The 19,440-nt window shown below is 39.8% G+C and overlaps 1 protein-coding gene across 1 annotated transcript; it reads left to right on the top strand.

Moving 5' to 3' along the window:
- Positions 1-5,038: 5,038 nt before the first annotated feature.
- On the top strand, positions 5,039-17,480 carry LOC104594135 (mitochondrial pyruvate carrier 4). Its single transcript, XM_010254300.3, has 5 exons — positions 5,039-5,198; positions 7,109-7,207; positions 7,335-7,387; positions 16,683-16,756; positions 17,251-17,480. The coding sequence occupies exons 1-5, from the start codon at positions 5,144-5,146 to the stop codon at positions 17,294-17,296; spliced, it is 327 nt and encodes a 108-aa protein (XP_010252602.1). The 5' UTR covers positions 5,039-5,143; the 3' UTR covers positions 17,297-17,480.
- Positions 17,481-19,440: the final 1,960 nt, after the last annotated feature.

The raw sequence follows: 19,440 nt of genomic DNA, 5'->3' as shown, positions 1-19,440 counted from the left end.
AGGTCACTGTGGCATTGAGCTAGGTTGTATATGGTGGGAGAGTTGCTACTGGAGAAGAGGAAGTGGTTTAGGTTCCCCAACATTGGACACTAACACATTGAACAAGACCTTCCATTTCTTTGGTGAAGACCTTGGTGCTTGTGTGGTACCGAGAGGACCTCCAAAATAGGGCAGCTTGGGAGATTCCTGGATCGGAAAGGGAGGGTGAGAAGAAGAATGAGAGTTTGAAGAAGAAGACCCATATGAGATGTTGAAGCATTAGGAATGAGAAAAATTGTAAAAGATAACACGATATAAGCATGGATATCTCGACCGGTATGTTTATATTTTCCTGGAACATCTCTCTCTTATTCTTGAAGGATTTACTTTTTCTTCCCCCCACCCCCCCACCCCCCTTTTATTCCAATTGAAATTTTGGTTGCATACAGTTGGTGAGGCAGGGATGGAAGGAAGGTGGGAAATTAAAACAATAATAACAATGAAATATTATGGGCTATATTTACTTGATATTTTGATGAAAAAATTTCAAATTTCTTTTAAACGATGGATAGGTTCAAGTTCAGCTAAGAGTTGAGAAAGAGAGAACGAGAGCCGAGAGGGAGGAAGTTGCTTCGGCCTCCAACCTCTGGTTACAACTTACAACTCGAAAGTTCAATGGGTGAAGAGTGTAGAGATTGAATTTTTGTTGTAACCAAATGATGGCGGTTTAGTTGGTAGACTAGCCATCGGGGTACTATAAAGCTCTCTGGTTGTTTGTAGAGGAGACGTGAGATCAAATCCCAATGCCATCGGGGTTAGGGAGGATTATGGGTTTGGGGACGGGTACCCCTATTGGATACAGTATTGAATAGCAGAGGTGGAGACGATGGAGCAGAACTGACGGCCATTAAATCATGGATTGGAGGGATTTTTTTCAGAGGGTGTGCTAGCTCCGACAAGTCAAGGGAGGGCTTTGAACACCAAGTGCTACTTAAGATGCTCCGACAAGTAAAGGGTATAGAAAAGCTTTCAGGTTCTTCTCCTCCTTGAGTTTAGGGATGATGGGAGATTGAAAGAGGATAAAGAAGTCAAAGGGAGGTTTTTGTTGAGTTTCAAATAGGGTTATTTTTGTAAAATTGTATATAAAATCATTTACAAAAGGGTATAATGGGTATTTGAAAAAAAACTGATGTATCAATCTAATGTTTTTCATTTGGGTCAGTGATGGAAGGGAGGTTTTTGTTGAGTTTTTAAAAAATTAAGGGGATGTATTTGTTAAAATGAAACTAAAGGGGATGTTTTTATGATTGTCTAAAACTTTTGGGGAGGTTTTGTATTTTACCCATAAGAATTTTGGGAGAATGACTTTTCAACACACCCTAAGAATTCTTAGCCCCACAATACAGTTGGGCTGTTGGGGGTAGGTGCGATACCAATATATGGGCGGGTATTAGTGTTTTAGGGTGGTGGTGTTTGTCATTTTGAATTGCGTAGGGTTACAATGGAATTCAGAATTTTAAAGTATGATGCATAGTGTACTTTTCTGAAGATTTTTCTATGAATAGAATGGCGAATGTTTCAACTGTCCTTAGAGCCTTTGCAACAGTGCGTAGGGAACATCTCCATACTTGTATGATTTATTTACGGGGAGATATTCTCAATGCACAACTATAAGTGTTGTGAGGACGATGTGAGATAAAATCTGAATTCTTTCAGAATACCGGCGCGCCTACTTTTAATTGGTTACATAGCCCATTGCATGTTTATAGCTTTTCATGCGTGCGTTGAAGACGTGCTCACTCCTAATTTGTTATATAGTGGATATTGTTTCTGCACGAGGGAATTTGGATCTACTCCTAACAGAGTGTCACGGGGGTAGTTCTGTAGCGGAAGAAACTCGTGCGGCGTCCAAGCTAAGGTAGGCCAGGACAAGCCTTATGTGTGCTTAGGACTAGGAGTTTCCCAATGAGATGGCTCCACCAAGTTCAGTAGCACTGGATCATGCCCTCAGTTTGCATGGTCGGGGCTCTCTGTTGGCTCTAGCCGATCCATGGGAGGCGCCACTTACGTGCTAAAGGGGGATGACCATGATGTAAGGCAATTGGGCGCCGATGTGAAGGGACTCCTGTATGTCGATGATGATGGGCACCTGTGTGCCATGTTGATAGGCAACCACTAGGCCAGAACACACCCGTGCTATGGGCAATGGGATAGCTCATTAAGCTTAGGCAAGGGGCTGGCGTGGTGAAGGGTCATGCTTAATAGAGGCCCACATGCCAAGCCTCCCTCGAGTGTCGATGGCGCAGTGCCGGTCCATGCACTGTCCCCATGAGCATGTGGGCGCCCATGAGGAACCCTGGTAGCCATTGCTAGCCATTAACCAGGGCTGTCCCGCAAGGGATGTTGGTCTAGGAGTGCCAAGGTTAGGCACCCAAGGAGGTCGGTCACCCCTCCTCAATGAATACGCTAAGCTTTTGGAGGTCTGCCTGAAGATAACATCACTTTTCCCAAAAATCTTACAGGCGCAAAATGACAATGGTGTCCCTTAACGTAAGCCCGCCAAGCGTAGGCAAGGCTAAGCCTGTGTCAGACCGTGACAGGCTCCCCCATTCAATCCATTGTCGTCCTCGACAATGGCACATTCTGTGAATGGGCATCTATGTCCCGCACCATCCACTTTGTGTGCCAGTTCCTGGCTCGCCTGGCCAACCTGGGTCTCGTCTATGATGGTGTTCATTTATGGGGACGGAACCATTTCACCATGTCGACTTGTCTAGACTTCACCCCCTGTGTTGAGGTTACTCAAACCGCGCGATGGCTATGCCGTTGAAAGTGTGTGAGAAGGGCCCTCGAAGAAATTGGATGTGTGTGCTTCATGGAAGTCCGCCCTATGTATCATCTTTACCTCAAGGCTTGACCGTCTTCTTAGTAGCTTTTTGGTGGTGCTACCGAACACGATGTGATAGGTCTACTCCTACTATTGGCGATGTGTCCTGGGTACCCTTTCACCATGCTAGCCTGCAGACTTCACCTCGCCGTGTGCGGGTTACTCAAACCTAGTCCACGGCTTATGCTCTCTTGGCCCTCGAAACTACACTTCAACTCGCCGGTTCGGGCTATATCTTCGCTTCGAGGGGGCCTCAATGTGTTACTGCCTCAAGGAGATTTGACCGCAATGTGCGCGAGTGTGGCAACTTTTACCCATGATGTTGTCGAACATGCACTCGCCTTGTGATGTGTTGTTGCTGCTGCAAGTGTTCCACTTGTGTTGAGCTGAGCATGTCCTCCAGTTCAATGCCAGTGCTGGGCCGCCATGCTCCAATGGCCAGTGTACCCACATTCCTAACATTACAATATTGTGGCTTCAACCGAGGACACATTTGTGCTGAACTGCCACTTCAGTGATATTCCTTGACCAACCGTCGACACAAACCAATTCGGACTGTTGTCCCTGCTTCAATAGTGCCTCTGACAAGCTATGAAATAATGGTCCATCCGTCATGAAACCGAGATGTAGGCGCACCGCCCACAACTCACTAAAATAAACAATAACTGATGTCCATGAGGAAGCATGGCACTCCCCCACTCAAACCACCACAATATGCCTTCCATGAAAAGGCCCATGCGTCTGCCTTCGCATGAGCACAACGCTCAATGCGTCTACCCCCACAAGGGTGCTGTTTTGGGGTCATTGGAATGGGGACACGATGAATGGCCTCTTGCCAGGCCTAATGTGAATGCTTGCTTGAACCCGAGTAGAAGTGCCTAGGGACTACACCCCATGATGTGCTGCTTGTCGAGATGACCGCTTCAACTAGCTCTGTGTTCTTTCGCTCCGATACCAACTGTCACGGGGGTAGTTTTGTAGTGGAAGAACCCGTGCGGTGTCTAGGTCAGGGTAAGCCTTATGTGTGCTTAGGGCTAGGAGTTGCCCGATGAGATGGCTCCACCAAGTTCAGTAGCATTGGATCATGATCTCAGTTCGCATGGTCGGGGCTCTCTGCTGGCTCTGGCTGGTCCATGGGAGGCACCACTTACGTGCTAAAGGGGGACGACCATGATGTGAGGCGACTGGGCGCCAATGTGAAGGGACTCCTGTATGCCGATGATGATGGGCACCTATGTGCCATGTTGATAGGCAACCGCTGGGCTGGAACACACTCGTGCGTTATGGGCAACGAGATAGCTCATTAAGCTTAGGCAAGGCACTGACATGGTGAAGGGTCATGCTTAAGCCAAGCTCGCATTCCAAACCTCCCTTAAGTGTCGATGGCGCAGTACTGGTCCATGCACTGTCCCCATGAGCATGTTTGCACCCATGAGGAACCCTGATAGTCATGCTAGCCATTAACCAGGGGCACCTTGCAAGGAATATTAGTCTAAGAATGCCAATGTTAGACACCCAAGGAGGTCGACCACCCCTCTTTTTCGTGTGAGGTCGATGTAAGGTGCCATGTATGAGGAGCAGGTCAAGGAGGAGGAATCAATAATCATGTGATAGGAAAGGAAAATGTGTTCATGTCGTACGTCGTACCGTAGTAGATGATAATATGCGTTAAAGCGACGATTAGGATCGTCTGGTGGAGACTTATCAATACTATGATGTGGGACATGCGGAATGATCACTAACATTCCGTTGAACATGGGCGACGTGGCTTTATTATCCACCGCCAAAAGGAGCCTTTAACATTGACAATTTACAACTTAAAGCGACGATTAGGATCGTCCGGTGGAGACTTATCAATACTATGATGTGGAACATGCGGAATAATCACTAACATTCCGTTGAACATGGGCGACGTGGCTTTATTATCCACCGCTAAAAGGAGCCTTTAACATTGATAATTTATAAATTTTTTTCAGGGCGCCTCACAACGATTTTACTGGTATATCTCACCGTGCATAATAAATATTTTCCGTAAATAATAATACATAAGTACGGAAGATGTTTTCAATAGACGGATGTGTCTGTGAGATCGATGTGAGGCGCCATGTGTGACATCAATTTTTTTTTTTTTGGTTTTTTTTGACAAGAATAAGAACATGGGTTGGTTATAAACTATAAAGAGTAGGTGATTATTGAAAGGAAATTTTGTTAGGTGGACCGTGAACCTTCTCTCAATCACGGTGGTGGGAGAGAAGATACGGAGAGAACAGGGATTTCATGGCGGCTTCGAAGCTTCAAGCTCTCTGGAACCACCCGGCCGGCCCCAAAACCAGTCTGTTGACTTCTCTTTAATTCTCCCTCAATGTTAATCTACTGTTTTTTTTTTTTTTTGTTATATTCTCCGACAATTTTTTTCATTTTACCTTTTATTTTGGGTGAGTATCTTTTAGTTTTGGTTACAGATCAATTGCTTTAAACTCTACTAGCCACTACAGTCTTTTGCTGATTTATCTTGTCCTATCGATCGAGAGGTCGATCTCTAATATGCTTTTTTGACTCATAGTTAAGGGTTTTTCACTTGTTCCTTGCTCGAGTTAATTGAACGAATGCGAAGGGAAGAGGGTGTCGGTAATATAAATCAACGATTCCGCTCAAAGATGCAAGCTTTTTTATAGAAACTTTTCGAAAAAAAATTATCGAATTTATGGAACTGGATGATGATTAGCCCATAGTATTGACATGGCCAAAAATATAATAGTAATGCTACAAAAGTCGTACTCCTGTATTCAGTATCTCCAGTGGTAAAAACCAGGTACATTCAATTTTAGGTAATTATAAACTTGAATCTTTAAATCCTAAGATGAAATGCTGGAAACTCCACTCATGATAGATTGATAGAAGATATTTTGCAAGAATTTCCTTCTTGAATAGATAACACCATTCAGGTTTGGTAAAAATCAAGGTTCACTGTCAAGCTGTATAACATACTGGAACCTTTTAATCTAGATCAAAGATTTAGGTTTTGCCAAAATCTCAACATTCCTATCTTATGACTGTTTCAAAAAGTTTGGAATTTTGATTGGGTCTTGAAATTTTGCAAAATTTTGATAAAAAATTGTCTTGAATTTAATTTCTTGGTCTATTTGTGAAGGAAGTAAATTATACCACTTCATTCCTGTCATATCTTTGTGAAGAAGCTATATGTCAGGGAATCTGAAAATCTGGAAGAGGTTTATAGGGGGGTTGAGCTGGTTAAGAAGGAATGTCCGGTAACAAAGGAAGGCTGAAGGCTAGGGTGGACTTTGATCAATCAAATGGAAATAGAGGCTTGTTGTTTGGTTGGAAAGAAATTCCAAAATCTCTGAAGGTAGGGGAAACTTGCAGAATTCAGTCTCTATGGGGTAGAACATACTTGTGGGTAGCAGTGAATAGATGTTTTGGGGACACCCCCTTGTAGTTCTTTTTTTTTTTTTTCATTTCTGATATACTTTTTTGTAATTACCAAACTTTTGGTATTGAGGTGCACAGCTTTCTGTAGCAGGTTTAGTGGGTTGTAATTTTTTGTTTTTCAATACACTACTTTTCTTAAAGGAAACTGTTGTATACTAGTTATAAGTTGGATATTTAGCATTTAATTGTTAATACAAAGACATCACACTACATACTAGCGCACCAGGTGGATATGGTGGTCTCTGTAGGTAATTTTGGATGTCTCATAAGTTATGACAAAGCTGTGGGTCTAAACGTTGTTGACTTGAATCCAAAAAAGAAGGTTCATATTTCTTATCTTTTGTTTAATGGATAAATTGAGAAGATAATTGACAAAAATTATAATAATTATAACAGAGAAATATAACTCTAGATGCTATGAAACCTTTCAAAAAAAAATGCGGTGGTATTGAAGTTTTCTTTTAGGTCATATTTATTTTTCACATCTGGTGATTTCATGGAGACACATCTGAGCAAAAACTGAATCTTGACAATGTATAATTGGGACCACTATATTGCTTTCCAAAATAGCTAACAAAATATCGTTTGGTTTCCCAACATTTATGGTAACCACCTCCATGAGGCCACCAAAGATGAATCTTGGTAAAAGCCTAGAAACATAGAGAGGTTTCATTGAATGGTCCAAATCTCAGGAATTCATTCTGTGTTTTATATTTAGTATATTTAGATATTATTTTTGCTTGTTATCTCTTCCTGTCTGTATGCATGAGATTACACTTTTCCTAACTGCAGTTCACTTCTGGGCTCCAACCTTTAAATGGGGTATCAGCATAGCAAATGTTGCCGACTTTTCTAAACCACCAGAAAAGCTTTCTTACCCTCAGCAAATTGGTATGTGCCATTCAATGTTTCTTCAATGAGTGGGTCAGGTCCTTCTCACAAAAATTTTGTTTTCTGTTATCTAAGCGCCTTGGTTTAATGAGAAACTAATGGCAAATCTCTTCGTTATGGTTTCCAGCGGTTACATGTACTGGACTTATCTGGTCACGCTACAGCACAGTAATTACACCAGTAAGTATGACTAGTGCTATTCAGATATTTTTAACAAAGTATTTGCAATATTCTTGTTTCCATACTCCCATCCCATAATTCCGGATCCTACTCTTATTAATTGTTCATTTGTTCTCCTGAGAAATATTGTAAAACAAGCTTATATTGTATATCACTTGTAATGTTTTGTGCTCTTTTCTTTTAGAAGAAAACTTGACTAGTTAAGAAACATTTTCTGCTTCATGACATAGGCAAATTTGGTATAATTCATTGACCTGCACTAGGAAATCTGATTATCATAATTTTATGTTTCCAAGAACAATCTTCTAGATTCAGATAACTCTTTCCAACATTTTCTTGATGTAACTATTGATTGACTCCCAGCCAAGTATGTGCTAATGTAGAGATATGTTCAACTGCTTGAATATGTTCAAATGTTTGCTTTCTGACTAAAGAACTCATAATTCATAAATTTTCTTGGTACTCCTCCCCTCTTTGAGTAAGATTTATGATGTAGGATATCTCAATTTAAAGATTCCGTGGGCAATCATTTTTTTTATCAATAACAAGTAACTTTATTAAAATTTAAGAAAAGAAAAGGGGGGGGGGGTAAACTGTCTTAACTCCCCCACAAGCAAATTACAAAAGAAAAGAAAATTAGAAATGAGCCCAAAACAAAGAATCCCTGTTCACCTCTTGCTTGGCTACGTCAGCAAGTGAGTTAGCAGTCCTCTTCACCCAGCTGTATTTCATCTCAATGTCCCTAGCCTGCCATTAAATCATTAAATTACATATTTAGCAGTCCTTTCTTTGATGTAGTTTTTTTTATAGATAAAATATCATATTTCCATTTAATCAGAAAGAAATTACATAATCAGACCCCTGGGAAGGTGCGAGATGCCACCTCCTAAACATAAAAATGTACCAATGTTGTCTTCCTTTAGCCATCTCACCACCACCTCTGAGTCACCTTTGAGTACCAGCCTTCTGATGTTCAAATCTCTTGCTCTTTGGATTCCTTCCAAAGCTGCAAAGATCTCAGCCCTGAGAGAGTCACCTTCTCCAATTGGGACTGAGTACATGGCTAAGATATTCCCTTCCTCATTCCTGAAAACTCCCCCAATACCAGACAGCCTGGATTCCTTATGCTACTGCCATCAAAATTCAGTTTTATGAATCCAGAGGTGGGGGGTGGGGGGGGGGGGAGAGGTCTTGGAACCCTCTTAAACTGGGCAGAATTAGCTATCCCTTTTCCAATTTCTCAGCAAGTCATCCAGCCAATCATTTGCTAATGTAGAGATATATATAACCGCTTGAATATGTTTGAGTGTTTGATTTCTGATTAAAATTCATAAATTTTCTAAATACTTCTCCCCCCTGAGTAAGATTTATGATGTAGGATATCTCAATTTAAAGATTCCGGGGGCAACAGTTAGGGCTGTAGTAGGGTGAGATCTGAAAGGCTTTGATGATTAGAATGGACAACTAAGGAAAGGCTGGCTATGGGTTAGGTTGAAGTCAGAATTAAAGGTTAGAATCAGGCCTAGCATTGCCATTACATATGAGAGAGTAGGATAGAATAGAGTAAAAGTTGGGTAGCATGATTATTGTTTCATATGAGAAATTACAAGCTCAAAATGAGGATTCTTACCACTTACTGATATCTTGTTCCTTTGCTACAGCTATTTGGAATTGGATTTTTGTTTTGTTTGGGTGTAGGTGGAACCTGCCATCTGAAGTAAATATGTTTAACCCATCTGGGTGGCCCACAAAAAGAGGGAGAATTATGTGGAGATGTATCAGAACAACTGTTTTGTGGACTATTTGGGAAGAAAGGAATGCCAATTTTTTTCAAGAGAAGGAAAGGAGCCTTTCTTAAATCAAGAAATGAATTCTGACAAAGGCAATTCATTGGTTGAAAACTTTAAAGATCTTTGATGTTTATTCATTTATTATCTTTGGAGGAGCTGGTTAGCAGTGGCTAATACTTCTTCTAAGAAGAATAGAATTAAACCAGCGTGGGCACCTCCTTAGGAATGTTTTGTTAAGCTGAATTTTGATGAGAGTAGTCAGGGAGATAAGGATATCAACATCTTATCCTTGTTTGCAGGACCAGTGGAAATAAGAGATTCTACAAGGGCTGAGTTACTAGCTGCTGTGCAAGGGAACCAGCTTGCGAACCAGCTTGGGGTGGATAATTCACTAATTGAAGGTAATTCTAAGGTGGCTATTGCCTATTGGACCCGAATTTTGTCATTTGGTGCTACAGGGACCTTCTCAAAAAGGTTAATGGCTGACTAGAAGTATGACAGAATTCAATTGGTAGGCAGAACGGCAAGTACTTTGGCTGATTCATTTGCTAAACAAGGGGCTTCTCAGGAGTCCTTATATTGGGCTGCCTTGTAATTTGTACTTTGATTAGCTTTGAGAATCTGTGGTCTTTTTAAAGGAGGGGTTGCATCTCTTTCCTCTCCTTGGGTTGCTTGTAATTTCCCAATCTTTTGATTAATAAAATTATCCTTCAACTATCAAAAATAATAAAAGAATACTGAGCTTGCATAGCGTTATGTTTTGCATTAGTATGTGTATGCTAGGAAACCAAAGATATCTAATGCTTTCATCTTCAAAGAATCTATGCAGAGAAAATGCTTCCATCTTCAAAGAAGACAAAGATATCTAATGTCTTCTTGAGTAAGAGTTAAACCTAGATTGAGCATGATGTGGATGCGTATTGGGAGCAGCAGCAGCAATGATCCGGTGTTCTCATCCTATCCAATTCGGCAGCAACAGTCTTATCCATTCAGCAGATTAGATTAGACTATCTTGTTATTCTTATCTTATTAAGTTAGTAGATTAGATTATCTTATCTTATTAGATTAGGATTAAGAGAGACTTATCTTATTAGATTAGGATTACGAGAGATTATCTTATCTTATTAGATTAGGATTAAGAGAGACTTATCTTATCTTATCAGTCTTATCTTATCAAGATAGAGTTGGAGGTCTCCCTATTCAGTAAGGAGTCTCCCTAAGAACAGGACTCTTGTAATCTCCTATTTAAGGAGCCACTATTATTGAATAAAGGCATCTAAAATTTCAGTCAAAGAGAAGAGTAAAGGAGAGTTAGGGTGATCTCTTGGACAAATCACCCCTTAGGTCGCCACGATAGGGTCAACACGCAAAGGGAGGGGCAAGGGGAAACTAGAGGTTCTCCTCGTGGACCGACCCGTGACGAGATCCTACGCCCGGGCCCATAACAGAGCAAGAATTAGATGACTTTGGACCTCCTTATAAAACCATGCTAGACATCAGACCCAAGGCACATAAACATGAGGACTTGAAGGAGACATTATTCTTAGTTTTTCCTCTCTCTCTCTCTCTCTCTCTCTCACTCTCTCTCACTCTCTCTCTCGATAAAAGATAAAAGATAAGGTAAACTTTTATTCAAATAGCCAAAAATGGCAGATTACAACCAAGGCCCCTAAGACAAGGAGCCAAAACTCACTTTAACAACTACAATACATCATAACTCAAGAAAATTCCTAGATCTCAGCTGAGAACAGAGGACTGAAGCCTGAAGGTCCTTCGCCGCAGCCACCTAGGAGACTAGCTTGCCAAAAGCAAAGGCAATCAAGCAATCTATGCTAGAGGCCTTATTTTGAAAGATCCTTCTATTTCTTTCCGTCCAGACTGTGCATAAGATATCTGCAGGCAGGACACTCCAAATGCACTCCTCCAATTTTGAACCACCCTTCAGCTCCCAACTCCGTATCATGTCTAGAACTGAATGAGGCATACACTATTGCAGCCCTACCCCCGATAAAAAGTGGTTCCATATTGCAGCTGTAACCGAACAGTGAATGAATAGGTGCCTGCCATCTTCCTCCATATTTCCACAAAGAACACACTGCTGGTCCTGAATCTCAACACCCCTTCTAACCAGGGAATCTTTTGTAAGGCATCTATTGAGAGACACAACCCAAACCAAAGCATTCACTTTTGAAGGCACAGAAGGGCTCCAAATTTTCTCAGCTGGAATTTTTGGATACACAGCTTCATTCAGAACCCCCGCAAAAGAGCTAACCAAGAAATTACCATGATCCACACTAAACTTCCAGTTCCAAGAGTCCTCAGGAGACGTGTCAATGGACTGCCTGTAAAGCAACCCCAAGAGCTCAGCAACTTTCCCAATTTCCCAGTCCTGAAATGACCTTCTAAAAGAAGGGCTCCAAGTAATAGTGCCCCACTCACTTCAAACTGACTAGCCACTGATCCATTCTGATTTTCCGCAATCTGAAACAGCTGAGGGAAGACTTCAACCAGAGGTGTACTATCACACCAAGTGTCCTTCCAGAACCACAACCTATTTCCATTCCTGACCTTTGGAATTAGACCACTACTCATCCAAGGGAGAACTTCCATGACTTTTTTTCACAGAGAGCAGCCTAAAGAGTTCAATTGATCAGTGGTTACCCAGTCCCCACTGTCAGTATCATATTTTGCTGCAATTAATTTCCTCCACCATCTATCTTTTTCTTTCTCAAATCTCCAAATCCATTTTCCCAAGAGAGCTTTATTAAACAACTTTAGCTTCTTGATCCCCAACCCCCCTTTCTCCTTAGGGCCACATACCTTATCCCAGTTAACTAGATGAAATTTCGTTTCCTCCTCCCAACCCCTCCAAAGAAAGTCTCTCTGATTTTCTCAATTCTTTGGGCTACTTTGACTGGAATTGGGAATAAAGATAAAAAGTAGGCTGGAAGATTAGAGAGTGAGCTTTTTAGTAATGTGATTCTGCCCCCCAGCGACAGTTTATTGGATTTCCAAGACATAAGCTTCTTCTCCACTTTCTCAACCACCGAATCCCACGCCATTGTAGAGGTACATTTAGCTCCAAGAGGGAGGCTAAGATAGGAAATAGGCAAACATCCAATCTGACCAGGTAAAATCTCTGTGAGCTCTTCAAGATTCTCCACTTTGCCCACTGAAATTAGTCTACTTTTGGTCCAATTTACTCTCAAACCCGAAACCACTTCAAACCAACTAAGCACCCCCAAGAGAATCTTCAGTTGATCAACATCTGCATCAATGAAACACAGAGTATCATCGGTGAACTGTAGGATCTGAACACTTTCCCCACCCGGAAAGACCTCAAAATCCCTCCATAGACCCACAACCCCCACCTTCTGCACATAAACAGAAGAGGGGAGAGGGGATCCCCTTGTCTTAATCCTAGAACTTTTGAAGAATCCCATGGGTTGCCCATTAAGTCTGAGAACTTTGGAGAGGAAATACATTCCTTAACCCAATTTCTCCACTTCTGTCCGAAGTTCATTTTCTTTAGCACCAAGTCCAAACACTTCCAGTTTACATGATCATATGCTTTTTCCAAATCCAGCTTACAAAGCAGCCCTGGTTTACCTTCTCTTATTCTTGAGTCAATCAACTCATTTGCCACCAACACATTATCCAACAGCTGTCTACCAGGCGCAAACGCAAACTTATTCTCCTTGATCACACTAAGGACCTTCATTCTTTCTGCTAGGACTTTGGGAAGAATTTTATAAAAACTGTTTAGCAGACTAATTGGCTTGAAGTCTTTAATGTTTGTTGCACCTTCCACCTTAGGAATAAGGGAGATGAAAGTGCTGTTCAAACTTCTAACCAATGATCCATTTTGGTGAAAGTCATGGAACACCTTCAACAGGTCCCCTTTCACCCCCTCCCAGCACCGTTTATAGAAAGTGTTAGTCAAACCATCCGGCCCTGGGGATTTTTCAGTTCCCAGATTTTAACTACCTGCCATATCTCATTTTCTGTGAAGGGCGCTTCTAACTCCCTCTGCTGATCCACAGAAAGACTTGAAATTAAGCTCTTCTGGAAAGGGCCTTCTTGCCCAGTTTTCATTGAACAACTCTGAGGAAAAACCAGTGACTATGTTTCATTTCTGTCCAGTCTTCACCCACTTGCTCTCCACATTCAAGTTTCTCAATCTGATTTACTCTTTTCCTTGCTTTTGCCATTTTGTGAAAGAAACTGGAGTTTTTATCTCCCACTCTAAGCCATTTAACTTTGGCTCTTTGCCTCCACTTTAACTCCTCCTTGTAAGCTAATGAGTCTAAAGTCACTTTGGCTAGAAGTCTCTTCCTTCTTTCTTCTTCTCTAAGGGGTCCCACTTCTTCAGCCAAATCCAGTTCTTTAATTACCGCTAGGCACTTTCTTTTCTCCGCTTCCGTTTTTCCTTGAAGGTCCACTTTCCAAGATTTCAGCACCTCTTTGATCCCTTTAATCTTTTTTGCCAAGATGTAAGAGCTTGTACCCTCCACTTTAAAATCTGCCCATTTCGACATAAGCAGAGGAACCAACTCTCTCTCTGGGGATATGTGGATGCATTCAGCATTGAGAAAATGGTATTCCCACGTGTGGGTTATAAAGTGTGCGTGCGAGGAAAATCTATTATTTTGCACGTGGCTCCCCTTCCAACATGCGAAGAGAAGTCCACTATTCAGCTTCTCAAACAGGATGTGCTCCTCACCGAGTCCCTCCTTTTTTCTCTTATAAGTTATAACCTCTCTCTCTCTCTCTCTTGTGTGCAGGGCTGTCAACGGGTTGGGTCTGGGTCGGGATCAGTTAGAATCGAAACCGACCCGACATGAAATACCGAGGACCCGGACCTGATAGGGTCTATAATTTTCAGACCTAGAACTGAACTGATCGATTCTCGGGACAATCGGGTCTGACCCGATAGACCTGATTAAAATAAATAAATATATATGTTTAATATATATTAAATATTATATATATTATGTATATAGCTCGGTTCAGGTCTGAACCACTTCGTGACTAGGTGGAACCGGTTCCAAACCAATAATAATCGGGACACTATATCAGGACCCGGAACTGACCTGTCGACTCTAGTTCCTAGAACCAGAACTGACCCAATCGGTTTGGGTCCATCCGGTGGTTGGACCCAACCCATTGACAGCCTTACTTGTGTGCTGAGACAACATGTGTAAAGTGATCATATTATATCATCTTATTTATAGGGCTGTAATCAGATCGGATTTAGATCGAATTCAGCAAAATCTGAACCTCGATCCGATTATTAAAAATATGCACTCGAATCCAATCCGAGTCCGCTCGGATTTGAATAAAATACTGTATTTATAAATACAGTAATTAATAAAATACTGTTTATTTAATAAAATACTGTTACTAATAAATACTATTAAATACTGCTGCTTAACAATAAATACTGCATGTTAAATAATAATAAATACTGCTAATTAATATTAAATACTGTTAAATAATAGGCACTGCTAATTAATAAATACCGTAATTAATGAATCATCATTAATTAAATTAATTAAAATACTGTTAATTTTTCCAAAAAAAATTAATTAAAAAAATTGCCTCCTTCAAATTCTTTTTTCCCTTATACAATAATTTACCTTTTGCAAGCCCCTGCAACGCAGGGGCCCCTCCGCTACTTCCTCATTAAAATATATTTGAAATTACGTATTCAAAATTCATGAACAGAGAGAATATGGGGGGTCTAGTTTACTCAAAATTACTATGCTAAGCAAAACAGCAAAGCACAAAGGTTTCAATGGGATTTCACTTCCTCCCGCTCCTCCCCACTATCATTTATAGTTATATGGAGTTTCATGTTCGTAATTCATGATCAAAGTTTCAAGGGACCTCAGTACACTCCTTGGGCAAGAATCGGCACACACAAATTTAAGCTAGTTATAGATGGCACCACACTCAAAAAATAGTTATATTGGGCATCATACTGAAGCACCAAAAGGCAAAGGTCAAATGTTTACTAACTAGCTTGTTTTCTATTTGTAACATTATCCCATATTAATTTTATAGGTCAATAGGCCAAGTGCTTGGTAAAATATAGGACAGTAGCTCATATTTTAGATGCATTTCATTATTGGCATAAAAAAATGAAACATCAATAGCAAAAAGAGCTAATGAATGAAATTGTAAGTTTGTAACTCAATGGCAATTAAAAATTTGATAATATGTTGAAAAACCATATTACACGAGGTCAATGGAGCATTCCTGCTTAGGTATTGCATATATTCAAGTTTCAGCACCTAATTGTATTTTTTTTCCTAATAGCATTTATTAATAATTTATGTTAGGTGTGAAACTCAGTTTAGTAAATTAACTGAAGTAAATATATACATAATTCAACAAAACTTAGCACTGAATAAACAGATAAAGATTTACATGATTTGACAAATATCCATACTTCCATCCATGGTGTGTTGCATCTAAGGCAGGAACTTTGGGGAACATGAAGGGTCTCTGACTATGTATCACAAAATTGGGGTTTTGGGACCATATGATTAGACCAGAAGTTTCTGGTCTGAGAGTAGAGTTTAGGTCTGAACCCTGTGTTAGCAAACTGCAGGGGATGCTGGTCAGTCTGCATCACACTACCCTTCCAACTGTGTTTGAGAGATGAAATTGTCGAGGTAATATATGTAATACATGTAGATACAAGGGCCAGCTTTGGTGGTTGTTTCTGTTTTGCCATATGTTTCTTTTCATTTTTGAGGGAAGTTTTCTGCACTTGTTACTTAGGTGGATATTTCATTTTTTATCAACAATAATAAAATAAATCATTTTAATATCGTTGCTGATAAAAATGGAAAATAAGCTAGTCAAAGTGGAAATTTGATATTCTGGTAGGTCATTTGTGAAAATAAATTTAACAGTTTTCTTTTTCTTTTCCTTTTTTTTTGTGGGGAAGGGAGTAGTGTATTCTTGTTTTGAATGTTTTGGGTACTCTTAAATTTGCATGTTAAGGGAGGAAGTCCAACAAATTCAGGCTATATTAGAGGAATTCTCTCCACCACCCCAACAATTCTGGCTTCAATGTTCTCCCCCCACCCCATGTATAGTAGATTAAAGAAAGTTCCTCAAGAAAATTGAATGTTGTGAGCACTTTTAAGCTCCAGTAGCATATGCTTATATAGCTATCAGCTTGTTTATAAATTTCTGATTTGGTTCAAGGTCAACCTTTTATATTTCATGGTACTACCAGAATGTCGAGGAAAAGGAGCATAATGCACAAACCGTGCATTTTCAATAGATATCGTTCTGGTTTATTTTCTAACCTCTTTGTGGTGTTGTCGCAGTTATATATTATATCCCTGGAACACAATCTTGATACCATAAGGAAGAAATGTTCTAATTCATTTTATGCTATTTTTTCTCGAGTTTTACTCTGTAAAATTCATTGGGTTGTGGCTTGCAGTTAGTTCTAATAATTTGTGTAAATAATATTGGGATTGCAGAAAAACTGGAACCTTTTCAGTGTAAATGTTGCAATGGCTGGGACAGGGCTTTACCAACTGACACGCAAAATTCAGTAAGCTACATATCATTTCATGCTATTCATCTTGGATTGTGGGAATTATAGTGTAGAACCTGTAGGATAGAGAGTTTCTCTGTTCCTAAACTCATCAGTTTAGGTGGGGTTTTAGGGGTGGACTGGAACATTGCAGGTTGGGATGAATAATGTTACTAGCCAGTCTCATTCTTTTGGCCAGTCAAAGAGAATGGTTGTATGCAATGGCATGAATCAAAAGATGTTATCAATCTGGATGTTCAGGATCATCCTTTGGGAATATTGACCTGAGGCCAACCCAAGAGGTGGTTAGGTTGGTTGAAACCTCTGTACCATTGAGACGCCCATGACTGATCAATTAAACTGCTATTTTTTATCATCTATGTCCAGTATGCACAATCTGCTGACTAGTTGAGAATGTGGTTGTGTTTTCATTTGTCTCTTCTCTCTTTGCTTTCTTTCGAGTCCAAGCTGAGTCTAGCAATTCTAACACGATGTCTCATCATCTCTTCCAGGCACGATTACTTTTCCGAGACAGAAGTGGCTGCCACAAAAGAATAATAACAAAGAACTCCCTAGACTTCTCATTGTGTATCTTGGGGTGTTGAGCCCATCTTGATTACTTTTTTTTTGCATTCAAGCATTGTCTTCAGAGTTCAGATGTGTGGTTACAACTTGTTTTTTGTAGATTTTTGTTGCATGGTTTGATTCAATGGTTACGTATTGGACCAAACTTTAAATTTTACGAGTCTTGGTTGAGGAAACAGAACAATTTCTATAGCCCCTACTTCCCATCACCATTGTAGATATATATCAGATTTGATCACCTCCCCATCCTTGTTAAGTTGAACCAACTTTGTTGGATGGTCTCCTCGACTTAGAGTATTTCCTCTTTCCTACCGAGCCACGGGGATACTAGCCAATAAAGGTTGAACTTGAAGAACAAATCTGTCTTTTGATCAGGGTGTTTTCAATTAGGGGTGAGCATGGGTGGATTCAGTTCGGCTTCATGGCAAAACCTGGAACCTACCCTATACCCTATAGGGCTCAGTTCTAAGTTTTTGAAACCAGAACCTATCCTATGAAAGTCAGTTCTGGGGTCGGTTCTGGCATCGATGTGGTTCTGGGGTCAGTTCTAGGGCTACCTGTAAAACTTGTTCTTTCTTTACTCTCCTTAAAAAAATAAATAAAAAATGTCGTTTGGAAACTTGATATTCAATAATGACAATATATAGTTTAAAACTTATATTATCTTTATTGATTAAATTAATTAATTTAATATGTAGATTATCACAATATATTAATATATGGTTTAAAATTTGTCATTATAATTTAAATTTTGTAAATATTACCTTTTACATTATTATTATAGCAAGACACTCCACACCACCTTGTATTAAAATAAAAATAAATTATAAAATCACTTAAGTAACTCAATGGTCTAATGAGACCATGACTTTTGTAACCATGGGTGATTGGGTTCAAATCTTCACGTCCTTAAAAATATTTTGAGGTTTATTTTGAGTGGGATAAACCCCTAGACCTTTGGAACCAGACCCTACCCTGTAACAGATTGGATAGGACTAGTTCAAGGCCAGTTCGAATTTGATTCCATTTGGTTCTAAGTAGAACTTACCCATTTGCTCACCTATTTCCAATGGAACACCATTGTTATCTCAAATCATGGTGGCAATCGAGTCTGTTTGCGGCAAGGACCCTATCTCGCTTATTGATGCATATTTGAGTCCCGGATCTCACTTCTCATGTAAGTTGAATCACATGATATTTGATAGCTTACTTACTATCCTCTTACATGTGCTAATTGAGTTCTATCAAAACTTAAAAGTGTCAATTGTATGTTAACTAAAAGCCCTCCTTTTGTTCTTCTCACCCTATTATTATTCATGGAAATGGTTTATCCAGAATATCTCTCGTCGAGCTCAAGATATGGGCACATTTTAAATTGGAAAATATAAAAACCCGAAAAGTTTGAGAGCTATTATGATTAAAAAAATCATCAAAAGGTGGTTGATCCAAATGGGCCCAATGTGATGGATGGTCTAATTGCATGCACGATTGCTCGTTGATGTTATTTATTTATGTATTGATATCTTCTGAAGGGCTACACGGGGGAACCCATGTCCCAACCTATAACCCCCCAACCCAGTAGGAGACCTTACCAACCAGCTGGTTGGTATCTTTGCCTCGTTGATGTTATCTAGGTCCTTGATAGATTGAAATGGTGGAACTGTGGAAATGAAACACGAATTGTATATAACACTACGGTTCAGTTTGGAAGAAGTACAAATACAAATATGTAGAATGCAAATCTTTGTATTTTGTATTATTGTGTATGTATTTGTACTGTACATATTTTATATAAGATTTTATTTTCTTTTTTATTCAAAAAGAATATGCATTAACAGGTTTTACAAATACAAATATATACAATGCAAAGATACGGTTTAAAAATACTAGGTTTTACACAGCATATTTATATTTGCACTCTTCCCAAAATGAGCTGAATGGAAAGATTCTCATCTAAATGTTTAAATTTTTTGAATCCTCAAATTGCCCTTTTTTTATATCTTTGAATGGTTTATAATTTGATTATTATTTTTAAATATAACATTGAAGCCCTCTCAGTTGCTCCAATAGATCCTTGCAAATTCATGGCTAGACTATTCAAAAGAAATGGTAGAAGT

Source organism: Nelumbo nucifera, chromosome 1 (assembly GCF_055504915.1).
Source record: "Nelumbo nucifera cultivar China Antique chromosome 1, China Antique-T2T, whole genome shotgun sequence".
In the NCBI taxonomy this organism is placed as follows: Eukaryota; Viridiplantae; Streptophyta; class Magnoliopsida; order Proteales; family Nelumbonaceae; genus Nelumbo; species Nelumbo nucifera.
Note: the sequence above shows the minus strand (reverse complement) of the source record. Positions and strands in the feature narration are given on the sequence as shown.

What these genes read in the sequence shown, in the direction of transcription:
- LOC104594135 (XM_010254300.3), top strand. Translation starts at nt 5,144, where the DNA reads ATGGCGGCTTCGAAGCTTCAAGCTCTCTGGAACCACCCGGCCGGCCCC. An exon ending in CCCGGCCGGCCCCAAAACCA is followed by an intron (nt 5,199 to 7,108) that starts GTCTGTTGACTT and finishes TCCTAACTGCAG; the next exon opens with TTCACTTCTGGGCTCCAACC. An exon ending in TTCTTACCCTCAGCAAATTG is followed by an intron (nt 7,208 to 7,334) that starts GTATGTGCCATT and finishes TATGGTTTCCAG; the next exon opens with CGGTTACATGTACTGGACTT.